The following is a 16,857-nucleotide window of genomic DNA, read 5'->3' on the forward strand; positions in this document are numbered from 1 at the left end:
AGACAGTTGGGGCAGTGAAGTCGCTTTCAAATAGCACAGCAATTAATAAAGAAAGAAAAAATAATTTCACAGTCTGTTGTTAAATTAGCAATTCTTCAGAGTGTCTGGAGTTCCTGGCAGAATTAATATGCGCTCTGAAGCCTTGGGCAGCCTCGGTGCATATCATTTACCCAGCAGCTGTAAGACCAAAATGCAGAGATGAGGAGTGGTCCTCGATTGCAGGGGAAATACTGGAATTATCTGTCTAGTAATCATTCAGCAGCCTCGTTCACAAATAATCAAGAAACATTTGGATTTGGATTACATCCCTCATTCTTACAAGACAAAAGTAGCAGGAACAGTGGCTGGAAAATCATGTGTTAAGTAACACGGGGAAAAAAAATAGGCAGGGAGTGACATACATTTGAGCAGGGAGAAGAAAGTATACAATAAAAGTGCAATAAATTTCCCTTGTATTGAAGGGGAATATTTTATAGCAGCTTTCTGCAAATTGAATGCGTCTACATAAATAATGTAGTGACACATTTAATTGCAACTATTTATTTTTCAATTTGGCTGGATGACGAGAGAATTTCTGTGCGGAATAATGAACCTTGTGGTTTTGCCACTTGTGCAACTTTTAAAAAAAATAAATTGTGAATGGTATTTGGGCTAAGTGTCAGAGCCTCAGAAGTTCCTAGCTGCTCTCTAGTGCATCTGAAAAGAAACCAACATCCAGAAGTGCATCCATATGGAATGGATGCTGGATACTGGGGAGGCCAAGACATGACAGGGAGGAAAATATTACCAGTCCCTACTTGAGTCAGGAAACTCCCATTCAGTCTTTCAGTTGCAAAGTGTACCACTTCAAATAAAAGAGTAAATACTGGGCTTTTTACATTTGCCTTCTGCTGGTTGAGCTGCTGGTGTTTGCATTTTCAGGCTTTCTTCTCAAAAAGGCTAGAAACCTCTTTTCTCTCTTTTTTTTCTCCCTGACAAGACTGATTTTTCAGATTCTCCTGCAGTCTCTACATTTCAGGGCTGCTGAGAGGACAAGCAGTATCCTCCCGTGCCATCCTTGCCTGCTGGGTATCACAGGATAGATGCCACAATACTTGACAAGGCTTTGAAAACAAGGTGTGGAAGACGAGCTGTGGGATGGCAAACTGTTGGGTGTAGTTATGTATGAGATGTAAGATGAGCAGGTTGCGGTCTTTTTTTGCAGGGTGTAGGTACACTAGACCCAGGGTGCAGTGCCCTTGTGCCCACACCAGCTGCTCCCCTTTCTCCCCTCTTGTTGTCTTCCAGTCTTCCCTTGAACAAATCAAACATGAATGGTTTCTGTAAAGCAGAAGTGTTGGGTTTTTTTTCCCAAACTGCCTTAGGAAGACTGTTCAAGTTGATGTGCAAGGGTGCGGAGATGCAGCAGAAATTACAGATAAAGATAGAGCAAACAGGCTCGTGTAGGCAATGCTTATTTCTTTGGATGTAGCTGGAGAGCGAGCTAAGCTACACGTGAGCAACCGTATTCCCTTATAATAGTTTGAGAATTAAATCACCATAAATCAAGCCTTGGCAGCTCAAAACCTTAAATAAAAAGCCTGTGAGAACGGCCAGCATTCTGCTGCAAAGCGTGCTTCAGGCTAGTGCTTTTATGGTATGGGGAAATGGATTTGGTGGGAAGGAGGTTGTGGTGACGCTTTATGTAGCAAGAGGGAAGGCAATGTTTGCTTTGCTTTACTTTTTGCTTCACATCTGAATTTCTGGAGCAGTTGTGTATGTCAAACAGCCATTTTGGGGGCAAGAACAAAGCTCATGAGAAAAGGCAGCAGACAGGGATGCTAGTAGGACGTCTCCCTCCCAAGAGTAGGATGCTTTTGTACTGTTTATAGTCTGACAAAGAAAATATCTTCTTGGGATATAACTGCATTTTTTTTTTTCTCTGGGGTTTTTGGTGGTTTTTTGTCTGGTCTGGAGTCACAGCAGTTCTAACTAGTTCATGGCAAGGACAGTCCAACTCCAGCTTCCAAAAGCCATGCGGCCACCTGCCCAAATAGTATTGAGTTTGGCTCCAAAATCAGGGGGTTTAAAGTGTCAAGTTGTATTGACTTATCTTGGATTTGAGCACATTTGTTCACATGCAGCAAGTTTTTCCTCCAGAAATGGGAGAGATCATACTGAAATAAATTCTCTTGTTGCAGGGTGCAGGATTGGAGCTCAAAGAAAAGGTCCCAATATTGTCGGGCAGACATGAGAAGAGCTGGCAATTGCCTCAGGTTGCCCTTTATTGAGCTCGTTCCTAAAGAAGAGCTGTTTGGTGGAGTCACTTGGCAAGGCAGTTGAACTGTGAAGTGTTGCAGTGTTCATCTGACCCAAAGGGGTAGTTTAGTTAACTTAATAAATAATGTCAGTATTTTGATGTCTGGTTAATTAAATTGAAATCATGAAGCATTGTATCTGTGTGTGACGGGATAACCGCTTGATGTTTCTGCACTTTGTTGTGTGTGTGGAGCTTGCTCAGCTTTCCTTTCTCAGGGTATTAATACTTGCCGTGTCCTTCTTGCACATACACTTTGATTTGTGGCCTCCTAACCAAAGCCAAAGCATCTCATGGTATGCATATCAGGGCAGAGACCTGCTTCTATAATTCCAACCAGTGCGCTCCAATGCAAAAACCCACGAGCTTCTGCGGTAGGAGGCATGACTGAAGGGAGATGTTCCCCAAGAGACACATCCACGTTTCCTTCTGCGTGCCTCTAAGCTGCCTGCTTGCTGCAGAATTGGCTAGCATCACCTGTATATTAAACTTGCAAAAAAAAAAACCCAGCTTCCCCAGAGTCACTTTTATGTGTATAAACCCATTTAGTTTATGGGATAGTCCAGGCAACTCTGGATGAATCCTTCCTATCTTTTTTTGGTCAGAAGTACTGTAAAAGATCCATCTCCGTTGCCCTCTGATGGAATTTGAATAGATGTGTCTAGAGTGACATATGTTCAGCCATAAATTACAGAGGAACAATTTTAAAATAAATTGTCTGCAGCCAGTCCTACCCAATTTACCTCCTGAGACAGATGATCATAAACCTAGAAGCAAACAGGCCCTTAAACATTTGAGGCAGGGTTTGAAAGGATCCTTTTGTGTAGGTGTTAGCATCGCTGTAGGTTGGTGGGATGCTGCCTATTTTGGACCAAAATAGTCAGTGGAGGGAAGGCTGATTTTATACCACATAGAAATCTTGTCCACGCAACTGAGGTTGCGCAAGGTAGAGCCAACCACAAGGAAATATTCTAAGCATTTTTACTTCTCTTTACTGCTTGCATATGTACAGTCTATTAGTTCAGGCTAAAACCTTGAAATGTTTGTAGAGTAAACACTCATGACATAAATCATCAAAATAAATCCTCCCAAACGTCATATTTCTTAACCACAATGGGTTGCAATTGTCCAAACCACAGCATAATTAGAGAATCTTTCTTTCTTTGCTGGCTGGGCTCCAGATCCCTATGGCAGACTGAACAGAAGACTAAAACCTTTTTATTGTAGTATTGTGCCAGCAAACATGTGGCTTTGAAGAACCCTATTTTCCAGGAGATTTTACTGACTGATCTTTGCATTGCTGTCCGTAATACGCATACACAGACGGACATAGGAGGGTTTTGGCTGCATCATTTGCAAGTTTGATCCTGTCCCCCCGTTGCCATTAGGGATGATGCTTGTTATTGCTATTCAGTCAACACTGCTATCGAACTCGAGGGAGTTTCTGCCACTTGTCCATCAATCCTCCCCTCGCTTAGTGCGCAATGCAGCTTGAATGTTTAAGTTACCATTCGCATAACAAAGGATAACCCAGGGTGCATGTCTTTGTGTGAAGAAACCCCCAAAACAGACTCTTGTGCCTCTTGGATTACGCGCGGAGCCAGGTAGCTCAAGTTATGTTTACGAGTGTGCAGGAACAAATGTCTCTCTGCTGCCTTCTGTATCTTAAATCGTATTTTTCCCTTAGGTGCAGCATTGTAAATCATCACTTCCTCTGTTTAAGGGAGTAAAATGATTTCCGTTTGTCTTCATTAAAAAAAAAGACGACAGTAATTTAAGCATAATTTAAGCGCATCTTCATCCCACACCTTGGAGAACAAAGAAAAGATACACAGATAGATTTTTATAGACATAGAGATTTACAGAGATAGATATTTTATAGCTATAATAGGCAGAGAGACTGTAGCTACAGGATGTGGACTGCCTTTTTTTTATTGTAAGCCAGATAGTTGGGACTCAGCGAGACCAACCTGGATCTGTCCCTTGTAGCCAGAGAGTGAGGGAGGCGGACAGGTGCCACCTGGGCTAAGAGCTGAAGGAGCCCTCGTACACGCTTGGCAAGAGCGTGCAGCTGCTGGTCACAGAAATTTTGGGTTTGCTAGGAAATGACACTTCGTCCCAAGCAGTGCTTTCTCTAGAAATATACCAGTTTCTTCCAGGGTTGTTTTTTACAGGAAAGTTTGGAAAAAAAACTACAAAACCAAAGCACGCCCAGCTAGTCCTGCCATCGACGCAGCCAGTGGGAGCACGCTCGCGCAGTGCTGAGTGCTTTTGAAAAATCTTCTGTTTCCCCTAAGAGCATTTATTTTCCATAGCTTGCTTTCCTTCTGCAAAATCAAACCCAAATGATAGCGCGGGTATGCATATATGCCAGGATAAATCTCCTTCCGCGCTCCTCCATCATGCTGCTGAGAGTTTAGGCTTGTCTCGGGTTTTGCCTCATTGATTGCTTCAAAATCTGCTTTAGAGCAAAGTCGGGATGTGCAGAAATATAGCCCATTAAGATCTTAATGTAATCATGAGCATTTTCAAATGCATTGTGTTCTAGGTATTTTTATGGCTTGCAAATGCAGCTGACTTGGGAATTTGATGAATTTTTCAGAGTGATGACATGTGATGAAGTTTTATACCGTTTAGAAGAAACACATTAATGTCATTAGTGGCAGTTAATTCTTAGTTTTCCAGCAACTATGGTCATGTCATAAATTGCCATGTGACAATTGAGTGAATCACGTGGTAGAAAAAGTGGTATTTCAAAGGGAGGAACTGAAAGTACTAATTTATTTATATTCTAGTTTTCAAGGTTGTTTTGGTATTCAGAGCTAGAGCTGATTTCAGCGTGGAGCGGAGGTAATTCAGTCTGAGTTAGTGTGGGGTTGGGCAGAACAGCATCAAAAGACACAATGTTTTCTTAGAACAAAAAAAAGCTCGAAAGAGTATTTCCCACTTGAGATGCATGAATTGGCTTACATCCAAGGTAAGGGCCGAGTCTCCTTTTTTTCAAGGTGTAAAGCCCCTAGATGCCCCACTTATCCAGCAAGCTCCAGGAACCCGTTTAAAAGGACCTTTAGCAGGTCTTGGGCCACAGCATTTGGTGCTGGACTTGCCGAAAGATGCTGGCAAGTCCACTGGATTCAGGCAAACCAGCAGCTTCAAATTACAGTGTTTTGTTAGTGGGTATTTATTTAATTCCCTTCAAATCCCCACGGCGTGCTGCAGGAAGCAACGTAGCACTATTGCAGATAGAGAGACCAACCCTAAAGGAGATATAATCATGGCGTTTTACACATTTTTCTGTAGCTTTATAGCTTTGGCAGCAATTTCGGTGTCGGCCTGCAGTTCAAGGAGAACTGTTAGGAAGGGCAGGATTAGTTCCTGGGAGCCTGCTTGTAAATTCTGCAGGAGGATGCTTGATGGTGGGTTGCTCTAGTTCTTGAAATACTTTTTGGAGGAGCATGGGGATCATCTGTTTATATTGGTTGGGAGACATGAGACAGTCTGCTGTGTTTTTTGTTTTGTTTTTTTCTTGTAAGTAAAAGTGCATGTCAGGAGCACAAGCTGAGGCTTGGAGCTGCTCAGCAGTTCAATTGATACCACGTTGTAAAGACCGTACCTCGCTAAACCCTTCTTTAGGTTTTGGACACATCTAAGAGGCAACAGCCTCCTCTTCTCGGTGCAGACGCTTCAAGGCATGGCAGCCCTGGAGACTAGAACAGGGGTTGGTTTATTTGTAGCTTGTTTTTGCTCAAATCCTTCAACTCGCGAGGCATATTCCCTGTGCCGGAGTGATGTGCTAATGAAGGCAGAGTTGATGAGCTACAGAGCTGCTCTCCTTTCTGCTGAACATACACACACGCAACACGTCCTGCTTGTGTTTCAGGCGAGAGCCAGCTCGGTGTGGATTATGAGTCTGTCCATGGGGCAGAGTGTTTTACGCTGTGGTTGCTTCTAAAAGCCGTGGTAATTTGAGCTGTGTGTCCCGGCCCGAATAGGTTTGCAGTCTGAAAAGGCAAATGGGACTAAAGGATGGGAAGGAGAAGCAAAGGGGGGTTGCAGTTTGGGGAGGAAACCTCAGTTTGATCTAGGTAACTAGACACCCTTATCCTCATTAATTTTTGCCAGATTTTGTCTGTTAGCTTTATTTATGGATTAGCCGCACTGCCTTATGAGTTATACTTGTGGTTTCTGATTACTGTGGAGACTAATTTGGTGCTCTGCAAGAGAGACAGTGTAATTCCTGTTTGAGCTTTATTTTCTGGGATATATGAAAGGTTGCTTTGCTGATCCTAAGCACTTAAGTACTGTGAGCTTATCCTCCCAGCATCACAAGAGCGCGAAGGGAGTAACAAGTTGGACCTTTTTCATATCTCCTGGGCTTTCAAGGCTATTAGGGTCGTGTTTCCTAGCTTTTCTCTCTTCAGGGACAAAACTAAAATTCCCACTGATATTAATTGGGTGGTTTTACCGACATGGCCACGTATGCTTGTGGATATGGAGGTGGTCATTGCTTCCAGCGCTTGTTGCTTGGGGTTGGTGTGCGTCAAAGGTGTAGGACAGTCGGAGAGGAGAGGAGCGGAGCCCTGCCCGTTGGATGCAGCCTTCAGCTGAAGCTCACGGATGGGTACAGGGATGCATCTGCAAATCATTCGATGTTAAGGCTTGCAGAAAATAATCTGTCAAGTAGTCCCAGCTGTTTGATGTTGTTGGATTGTCCCCCCCGCCCCCCCTCAACTGGTACTCATTGTCTCTAGTACTGATATAGCACATAAATTTCAGCATGTTGTTTGAAGAGACCAGTTTTTATTGTAAGAGGACCGGTGATTCCTCCTCCATCCACCCATGTTCAAAGAGCCAGTTGGCTCTTGTGAACTCCCGTCTGCAAGGTACAAAGCCAGTTTCTAATCCGATCGCTGCCGATTTAAGGGATCAGCTCACCATTGCTGTCCCGAGAGGCTCTTGGTGAAGAGGCTCTCTTCATTGCAGCCATCTCTCTCTGGCCCATCCTGAAGTGTGCAAGCAAAAGGCTGCACAGATGTTAATGCTCTGTGCCCGCAACATTTTGTGGTTGCTACTAAAAATAAAAAGAGTGAAATTAATTTGCTAATAATGGATGTGCTACTAACAGAAACACATCCCACTTGTACCTAACACCAGCAGGTTGTTTATGGCATATTTGCTGTGTCTAAGAATACTCTTGGTTTTTTTTTTCTAGCAACCAATTTCATTTAAAGACTCTTTTCACACATCAGTGGCTGTTAATCAGTTAAGGAGTTATCAGTTTTAACATTAGGAAGAAAGAAGCAGATCTCATCAACAGTTTAAAACTTCATTTCATTTCTTTTCAGCTGGCTTGCAGGAGATTGTGGGGAGTCCTAGGCTCATCTTATTTCTCCTCCTTTTCCCACCCCCTTGAAAAGAGAGATAGTACCATTACGTGTGTGACCGTACTGTGCTGGTTCCATGTATCCTTTCAAGAGCTGTTGAAGTAGAAATACTGAGATAAAAATATAAGAAGACTAAAATAAGATTTAATTAGAAATTAAACCCTAGACACCCATGTAATTTTAAATAAAGTCATGTATACTTCATGAAGAGATTGTAAGGTTGACTGTCAGAAGAGGAACAGTAAGATAAAGACCAAAACCCAAGGTACGTGCAAGGTAAGGTGCAGGCTGTTTGTGGCCCTGTTCTGCTCTGAATCCAATTTCCAAAATATCTGAGACATTGCCACTAGTGGCAGAAAAATGGCACGGTACCAGCCCCTGCTTTTGGCTGTTTTGCTCAGCCAAGACTGTGCCCATCCAGCTACCGTGACACCTGCTCTGCAGTGTGGAGGCGTACGATGTTCCTGGATCAGCTTTCATCTAACAGCATCCACTTCATCACAGCATCCCTGATAGAGGATTGCTGCTTGAACCACCTCTTGGGCTGTCCTCTCCTTTGTATCGTGTACAAAGCAAACATAGAAAAGGGTGCAGAGAAAAGCATTGTCATAGATACTAGTTATGCCTGAAACACCCATGCAGCTACGCTGCTTCTGCTCCTGAGCATAGTAGTGCAAGTGTGGTTTCCATTCAGGAGTGGTCCCCAAGCCGCTGGTCGCGAGAGGCTGGAAAGCTGTGCTGGGGGAACCCTGCAAATCCCCCTCTGTCCTCCCCAAAGCACCTGCTGCAGGGGTGTGGACTCGGCACGCCACCGCTCGCTGTGGTAATTCTTGCATTTATTTTTATTTTCTGTCCTCCCTCTTTTTGCATATCCCATCTCCTGTCCCTTAATTCTTCCTTTCTAACTGTCACAAGAGTATTTCACTTAGATATGATAGCATGCTGCTCTGCTGGCTATTTGTTATGAGGATTCATGTTGAAATCTTCAATGTAATTTAATGCTCTTGAATATTCCTCCTGATACCTTTTGGATAGAGAAGGGACTTGCCTGACCCACGGGAACCTGCAGATTATACAAAATTTGGTCCAGTTCGGTTTCATTTCACATCCCTCAATAAAACATGGGTTATTGGCATTGTACATCTGTTGGCTCCGTACTTATTCATGAAAACCAAACATTTCCTTTGAGCTGAGCTACGTATCATACCGTCATTAACAAGCTGCACCTCGTTGAAAATCTGTCAAGGAAAACTGACTTATTTTGCATTTGCTGCTTTGCACAAAATAGAAGCACGGTAAACTCTTGTGCCGTAATGATTTTCTGTCTGTCTTGATGGGACATAATGAGATAAATTCAAGTCCTTTTTTGAAGGCTAATTACATCGAGTACACACTAGACGTGGGCTGCCCTTGTTATATGTTGTGCATTTTTGTGCTTTCATTTCCCCATCTCTATGGTCTGCGTGAGTGCAAGTGAGTTTGATTTGGTTTTGAAATACAAATTGTAGGCTAGAGAGCAGCTGTTTGGTGGTCTCCTCTCCCAGAAGACTCTCCAGAGATTGTATAACAAGTCCTTGCTGTAGGTAGGGCAGCATTTGAAGGTGGCTGTGAAGTAAATAAAAGAACTTAACTCTGTGCTAGAAACTGAGGAATGTGCCATAAAGCATGAGGGCAGCTCGTGGTAAGTCTGCTAACAGCCGTCAGGAATAAATTCAGCCCTAGGTCTGTTCGCTGGTTCTGATGTATGGACACAAAGCAGATGAACTGCGTCCTGCAGAGCTCACAGCCTGTGAGCACTAGTTGGATGATGAGTGATTTTGGAAATTGGGTTTTTAAAACCTGTAAATCCCTCCAGTCCTGCTAGTTGTTCTCTGCCTGTCTTGGAAGAAGAGGGAGCTGGGGGAAGATGTGTGAGGGTGCCTGGTTGATGAGCATCCCCTAAAGTAGGATGGAGAGGCTGCAGATGAATGTCAGAGACCTGGCAGCCTGTGGTGGGCTTGGGAACTGCTTCAGGGTTGCCTGGCACTTGCTGTGAGAGCCTTGTGGTCTGGACAGGACTGGAGGTGGGGCCTGGGGGAGGTCTTGGATCACACCCCTTTTGATGCGTGAGCGATCTTCATTGGCAAAGACTTACTGGTGGGCTCTAGGAGTTAGACGTTGATGTGCAAGTGTCTGACCTTTGGGGAAGAAGCTAGTGACATAAAAGGGAAGATGTCAAGAGAGTTTCTCTGGTACTGCAGGAAGCAGAGCCAACTTTAGAGGCAGTTGTCCTAGTTGGTCCATCAGGGGGGCAGTTGTCCTAGTTGGACAACCAGGGGATCAGGCCCAGCCAGCATGGGTTCATGGAAGGCAGGTCCTGCTTGACCAACCTGATCTCCTTCTATGACCAGGTGACCCGCCTCGTGGATGAGGGAAAGGCTGTGGATGTGGTCTACCTGGACTTCAGTAAAGCCTTTGACACTGTCTCCCACAGCATTCTCCTAGAGAAGCTGGCGGCTCACGGCCTAGACAGGTGCACTCTTCGCTGGGTAAAAAACTGGCTGGACGGCCGGGCCCAGAGAGTTGTGGTCAACGGAGTTAAATCCAGTTGGCGGCCGGTCACGAGCGGTGTTCCCCAGGGCTCAGTACTGGGGCCAGTCCTGTTCAATATCTTTATCAATGATCTGGATGAGGGGATTGAGTGCTTCCTCAGTAAGTTTGCAGATGACACCAAGTTGGGTGGGAGTGTTGATCTGCTGGAGGGTAGGAAGGCTCTGCAGAGGGACCTGGACAGGCTGGATCGATGGGCTGAGGCCAACTGTATGAGGTTCAGCAAGGCCAAGTGCCGGGTCCTGCACTTCGGCCACAACAACCCCATGCAACGCTACAGGCTTGGGGAAGAGTGGCTGGAAAGCTGCCCAGAGGAAAAGGACCTGGGGGTGCTGGTTGACAGCCGGCTGAACATGAGCCGGCAGTGTGCCCAGGTGGCCAAGAAGGCCAACGGCATCCTGGTCTGTATCAGAAATAGTGTGGCCAGCAGGAGTAGGGAGGTGATCGTGCCCCTGTACTTGGCCCTGGTGAGGCCGCACCTCGAATCCTGTGTTCAGTTTTGGGCCCCTCACTACAAGAAGGACATGGAGGTGCTGGAGCGTGTCCAGAGAAGGGCAACGAAGCTGGTGAAGGGCCTGGAGCACAAGTCTTATGAGGAGCGGCTGAGGGAACTGGGACTGTTTAGCCTGGAGAAGAGGAGGCTGAGGGGAGACCTCATCGTGCTCTACAACTACCTGAAAGGAGGTTGTAGCGAGGTGGGTGTTGGTCTCTTCTGCCAAGTAACTAGCGATAGGACAAGAGGAAATGGCCTCAAGTTGCACCAAGGGAGGTTTAGATTTAACATTAGGAGAAATTTCTTCACTGAAAGAGTGGTCAGGCCTTGGAACAGGCTGCCCAGGGAAGTGGTTGAGTCACCATCCCTGGAGGTATTTAAAAGACGTGTAGATGAGGCCCTTAGGGACATGGTGTAGTGGGCATGGTGTGTTGGGTTGACGGTTGGACACGATGATCTTAGAGGTCTTTTCCAACCTGTATGATTCTATGATTCTATGATCAAAGGAAAAGGGATCACTAGTAAAAACCTATACTTTATCTATGGTGAAGATGAATTCTGTCATCACTGGCTGAATTTTAGCACGTGACCTTCATGTTGTGGTTGTCTGGGACATTCCTGGTAGGATAATATTAAGGCTTTTGCTGTGAGCTCATTTTCTTTGCAAACTAATTACAGCTGCGGGAGTTTGAATGCAGATGGAAAGGCTCTGGGATTTCCAGGCAACGTCTCTAAGTCTGATAGCAGACCTGAGCATCGTTGATATCATACTGGGCAGAATTATTTTAGAGCATCTCTGAAGGAAAAAAAGTAGCAGCTTTAACACGTCTCTGTGTCTCAGTTTTTTGAGACAAACAGAAAATCAAGTTTTCCTCCTTTTGCTAACAGTGGGTTTGTAATTCTACATATAACAGTACAATCACAGAGCCAGCTGTTTTTTTCCTAAAGCCGGGGTGGATACGTGCAAACCTGTGGCTGTCACCGCTCCTGGCTGAGTGTGCGCACGCAGGTGAAGTGCAGAGTGCTTTGCTTAGGAGAAAAAGCACTTGTTTCAGGAGGCTGGAAACAAGATATTACTGTATTCACTTCAAATTATTTAAAAAAAAAAAAGAAAAAAAATAAACTCAAGCTACCCTTAGCCATATGTTATATTTGTGGGAACAAAAATAGCTCTCGTATCAAGTCTTTGTGCCTTGTCATGCATATATATTGGAGCTGGAAGGAATATCTTGTATGGTGAGCATGCCTGGTTCAGGCTATACCCAGAGCACTCTGTCTTACATGGAGCACTTTAAAATTCATTTGCAGGGGAAAAGACCCTAGGGAAGTAGCCTTATCACAATGTCTTAAAGCTGTCCATCTTGAGATTCCCTCCACTACCGTGTTGCTGTTTGTTTGCCGACACATTGATTTCTGGGTGTAGAACATCTTAAATGAAAACCATGAGATGTATTTTACCTGTTTTTCTAAGACTGAATGAAAAAACACCCAAACACAATAATGTTTTCTAAAGCAGAGCCCAAAAGATGTTACCTCTAATGCGTTCAACAAGGAAAATAAATACCCAGCAAAGGTAGATGCTAGGGGAAAAAACATAATCAACAGCTTCTCATTCTCTTTTCATGCAGATATTTAAGTATGCACTGTCTTAGTGGCATAGACTGTTTTAAAATATGCAAACCAAATAGCTCGTGAGTGTTTGTCTGTTTTCTAGCTGAAGATATGTTTTGGTTTGTTTTGGTTTTTTTAAAGGAAATGTGAAGAGACTAATTTTATGATGGGAGAGCTTAGTCTGTGGTTCTTCTTTTCACAGTATGCAGACCTGGGTTCTTCAAAGCTTCACCCCACAGTCCATCCTGCAGCAAATGTCCCCCTCACAGCTACACGCTTGATGAAGCATCCACATCTTGCCTGTGTGAAGAACACTATTTTAGGAAGGAGTCAGACCCACCTACAATGGCCTGTACAAGTAAGCATGTGCCTATAGGGTTGTTTTTAATCCTTTCAAGCTGTTCCTGTACTGTGACTAGACATTATGATCCTAATTAATGTGCTTTTACAGGCTCTGGGCTGGAGTCTGAACTAGTCTTGACACACTTGTAACGTCACTGGCTTTGTCCACCATACCCCCGGTTACACGAGAACAGACTTTTTGAAGCCTTTTGCTTCAAAAGCTGGCCTTAAACCCAGGAAACGTTTTTGCAACGAACAGATGCTCTGTCTCTTGCCATCCGCTCATGGGCAGACTCAGCCAGCAGCATGGCATTCGGACGTCTGCACCGGTGTGTACATGGGTACCGGTGTGGGGCACGCACGCGGAGGAAACGGTGGGTAGTGCTTGTCAGCGGTAGGCATGGATAGAGTCTACATAGTCCTGCTTAGTATCATCTCTTAGCTCATTTTCAGTCAACAAGCAGGGAGAGAGCCCTACCTTTCCATGCTGCCTGGAGATGGTCGTTCTTCAGGGTAGCCTCAAAAATGCGATGGAAACTGCTTCTCCAAACCTGTAGCAGAAATGTAGAGCTTGTCCCCTTGGTGTAGGGGGAGGGTAGTATAACAAGTAAACTGGGGTATTGGGAGTCCAAGGTGGAGTCGGTGGAATCAGAATGGCTAATTTTGCCCTTTTCCTGCCATCTCTGAGCTATCCCGTCAGGTGTACTTGAAAGTTTCTTGTTCAGTTTATGTTTCAGATACTTAGGGCCACAGTTTGCATGCCCTTAGCTAGTCCCATTGAGTGTAGCACAGACCACAGGTTTTTGCTGAGGTCTGTCATGCTCCGAATGTGATTTTTGCAGTGCAAAATTGGTTAAAAAGGACCAAAGAGGAGCTGAACTACTGGGGTAGGAGCAGGTAGAGCTTCCAAGGAACTTAAGCAATGGAGGAAAAAGTTAGTTTATGAGTCCGTGCATGCTCAGAGCTGCTGGGCAACGGTGCAGAGGTGACTTCCATACTGTTTCCTTGCATCATGCAGGCATGGTAGTGGCTTTTTGTGCCTTCATCCCAGTGAATACAGATGTCCTTCCTAGCTTCCCAAGTTTGCACTTCAAAAAGAGAAAGAAAAAGTCTGTTCCTGTTGGAGAGATGCTCTCACAAAGGAAATTGCCCTCAGCAGGTCTCTGCTTGCCTGCAGGAGGCACTTGGAGCAGAATCGGGGCCCTTGAACTCCATGTTTGTTTTCACCAGCTGAAGGAGCATGAAGTACGTGGCTGTCGGACGATGTGCTGCAGGGAAGGAGAAGACAGCCTTAGGCAGTGTGGCAGTAGCTGGTGCTGTAGGATCAAAGTGGTCTGGGGGGGTGAATCACGCAAGCACTTCTTAGTTTATTAGATGTGCTGGTGTCTTTTGGAGCCATAGCTAGGGTGGGTTACAGCATGAATAACTTTGATACCAGGGCTTCTTGATGTCCATTTTGCCCCTTGGCCTGGCTTAAAAAACATAGATAAATGAGAGACGATGAGGTCCAGCGTGGTATTGGGAAATGGGAATGGAGAGGAGTGCTCTGAGCTCTAGAAATGCACATAAAATCGTCTTTTCTGCGCAGGCAGAACCAAAGCCAGGGACTGATACAGAGTTATGCCAGACTGTGGGTGTCCACAGTGCCTCCTGCCGCCATCGGTGGTGTTGCCCTCTTCCCTTCCCAGGATGGAGGGGTACGCATCCAGTCTGTCCTGCTGGTGAATTAGCACAGGGAAGGAGCTGCCATCCCCCAGGAAGAGGTTTATGCATGCCTGTGGCCTGAGCTTAGGGCAGGATTTTCAGAGAGGCACAAGCAAGCTTGGTGACCAGATTATGTTAAAAAGAAGTTAAATTTTAGTGCCTCTCTCCCCCAGGTTTCTGGTGCAATTTGAATCCTGTAGGTAAAGGCTGTAATTTCTGATTCTGCAAATACCATGGGATTTTCTTTTTATGTTTGTTTGGGTTTTGTTTTTTTTTTTTAAGTTTGTTTGGAGGTTTTAATGTTTGGGTGGTTTTGTTTTGGAGGCTTTTTGTTTTGAAAGCTTACTATAAGCTAGTTTAGAGTGCAGGCATGGTGCCTGAAGCTGTATTAGGGTATGGCTTGGCAGGGTACTGAGTGCTTCTGGGGCAGATGAGAGATTTATTGCCGACCAAGGCACTGCTCAGCTTCTGTCGCCCACTGCAAACCTCGGTGCAGCAGTTGAGGATGTTGCAGCATCTCTGCTGGCATTCATGCTTACTACCCCAAAAGCAGAGTGGATCATCTGAGCCTTCTCTGTGTGCTTCAGTCACCCTCGCTTGCCCTACGCATCCTTTCTTGGGATTTTGTCCTGATCTATATTTGTGCTGAAGGTGATGAGGAGGGCCAATATGCTACCCCAGAACAGCTGCAGGGGTAGTAGATTTTGGCAGGGACAGTAAAGAGTAGGTAGCGACACTACTGTTTTAAACCAGTCCAGTTAGATCTGGAACATCTCATCCTGAACTTAAACACAATCGAGACAGACTTGAGTCATGACTGGTAGGAAAATATTGCAAGTTTTTTGTATGTTTTTATTATTTATTACCGCGGAAGTTAATAATATTCATAGGATTCTCTCAACTTGAAATCTAGTTAATTTTAGAGAATACATCAGTGTCTGTTTTCAACTCTACACCTGCAAAGTCCCCCTGCCAGTCAGTACAGCTATAAAATAAAATCACATTTTCCTAATTTAAAGCGAATGCTTTTCAGTCCCAAGCTGCATGAGTCTCCCCACCACCACCAGCATCACTAAAGAAAACTAACTGCTACACCACCGTCAACTGCTCAGATAAGTACAGTTGGGAGGGAGGGGGTGAAATACATTTTTATTTAATTTTTCCAACTCCTTAAGCATGTTTTTTGAGTAATGATTGGTAATTTTGAAATTAATAGTGCTGTGATGCAGTCTGAAATAATTATTGCCCTCAGACAAAAAAAAATGTTTGGTCCTGATGGGCATTTGAGAATTCTCTTAATATTATTATGTATCTTTCAGGACGTAATTGCGCTTTATTTCTTCTTAACTTCAGTTCCTTGCACAACATCTCTTTAAAATGAAAACATAAAGTTACACCCTTTTTTTCCCCTCCCATCTCTGATAAGTAACCCTATTGCTTCAGAGCATATTGGGGAAGTATTTTTAATAGTTTGACACATGGGACAAACTGAAGATTTTATAGTATTTAATTCTACTCGGAAAAAGTTTACAGTAACTTTATTTTGAGTGTGTATATATTTGTATCTCGAGGGTAATTTCTCTTTCAGGTTATATTTTTAAAATATGTGCATTAGCAAACAACAGGTTTGCTGTCCATCAAGAAAAATACCAATATCTCTGTCCTCAGAAAGTGTTTGCCTCTGGTCACTAAATCGTGGTGCAGAAGGGGTGAATCTTACCTGCTTAGGGTATAAAGTAGCAAATTAAAAATATATACACATCTATATATATATACATATAAAAAAATCTGTAAACTAATCCTTGTCCTTGACAAAAGGAGGTTGGAAATTAAAACAGACCTTCTTAGCAGACCTAGGGCCCCTTCTTAGCAGACTCCTCTTCCGAAGTTAAAACACTGTTTTTTTCTCCCAGCTGTGATTCATCAAAGTTTTACCCAAGTGCATTTTCAGGATTCTTCAAGTAGGTCTTGTTAGATATCTGTAGACTACTAAAGACCTTTCTCTGAGCCCCTGTGAGAATGCTAATTTTATAGGTTATGAAGTCCCACTAGCTTCAAAGCACTTCCACTGAAGTTGATGTTTTTACGCCTTCAAGAAGAGCAACTGACTCTTCTGTACAAAGCAAGTAAAAACCTCTGGTGACTTTATAAAAGTAATAATTTATCCCCTTTATCCTTACACATTGTCCAGTGTTTCTTGTGCCAGAGTTCCTTATTTTTTCCTAGAGTACAGGTAGCAGTAAAAGGGCATTCATCCAGTGGAAAAAGAAATAGTCCAATTTAACCAGTAAAAAACATATAAAAAAAACCCTGACTGCAATATATGTAATTCCACATAGCTCCAGTGATGAATTTCATAGTTTCCATTATATCAGTGCGAGTAGGATAGCGCAGAAAATAGTCCTGACTTGGGCTGTACCTTGGTGTCAGTAGCTAAA

The 16,857-nt window shown here is 44.1% G+C and overlaps 1 protein-coding gene across 5 annotated transcripts in view; it reads left to right on the forward strand.

The window, feature by feature from the left end:
- Positions 1-16,857, forward strand: part of EPHA5 (EPH receptor A5) — a 153,911-nt gene that overhangs the window by 52,686 nt on the left and 84,368 nt on the right. For all 5 annotated transcript variants that reach the window (XM_075149817.1, XM_075149819.1, XM_075149818.1 and 2 more), the window contains exon 2: positions 12,576-12,731. In XM_075149817.1, coding sequence (XP_075005918.1) covers positions 12,576-12,731 — 156 coding nt within the window. The remainder of the gene's footprint in view (positions 1-12,575; positions 12,732-16,857) is intronic.

This window comes from Calonectris borealis, chromosome 4 (assembly GCF_964195595.1).
Source record: "Calonectris borealis chromosome 4, bCalBor7.hap1.2, whole genome shotgun sequence".
Lineage (NCBI taxonomy): Eukaryota > Metazoa > Chordata > Aves > Procellariiformes > Procellariidae > Calonectris > Calonectris borealis.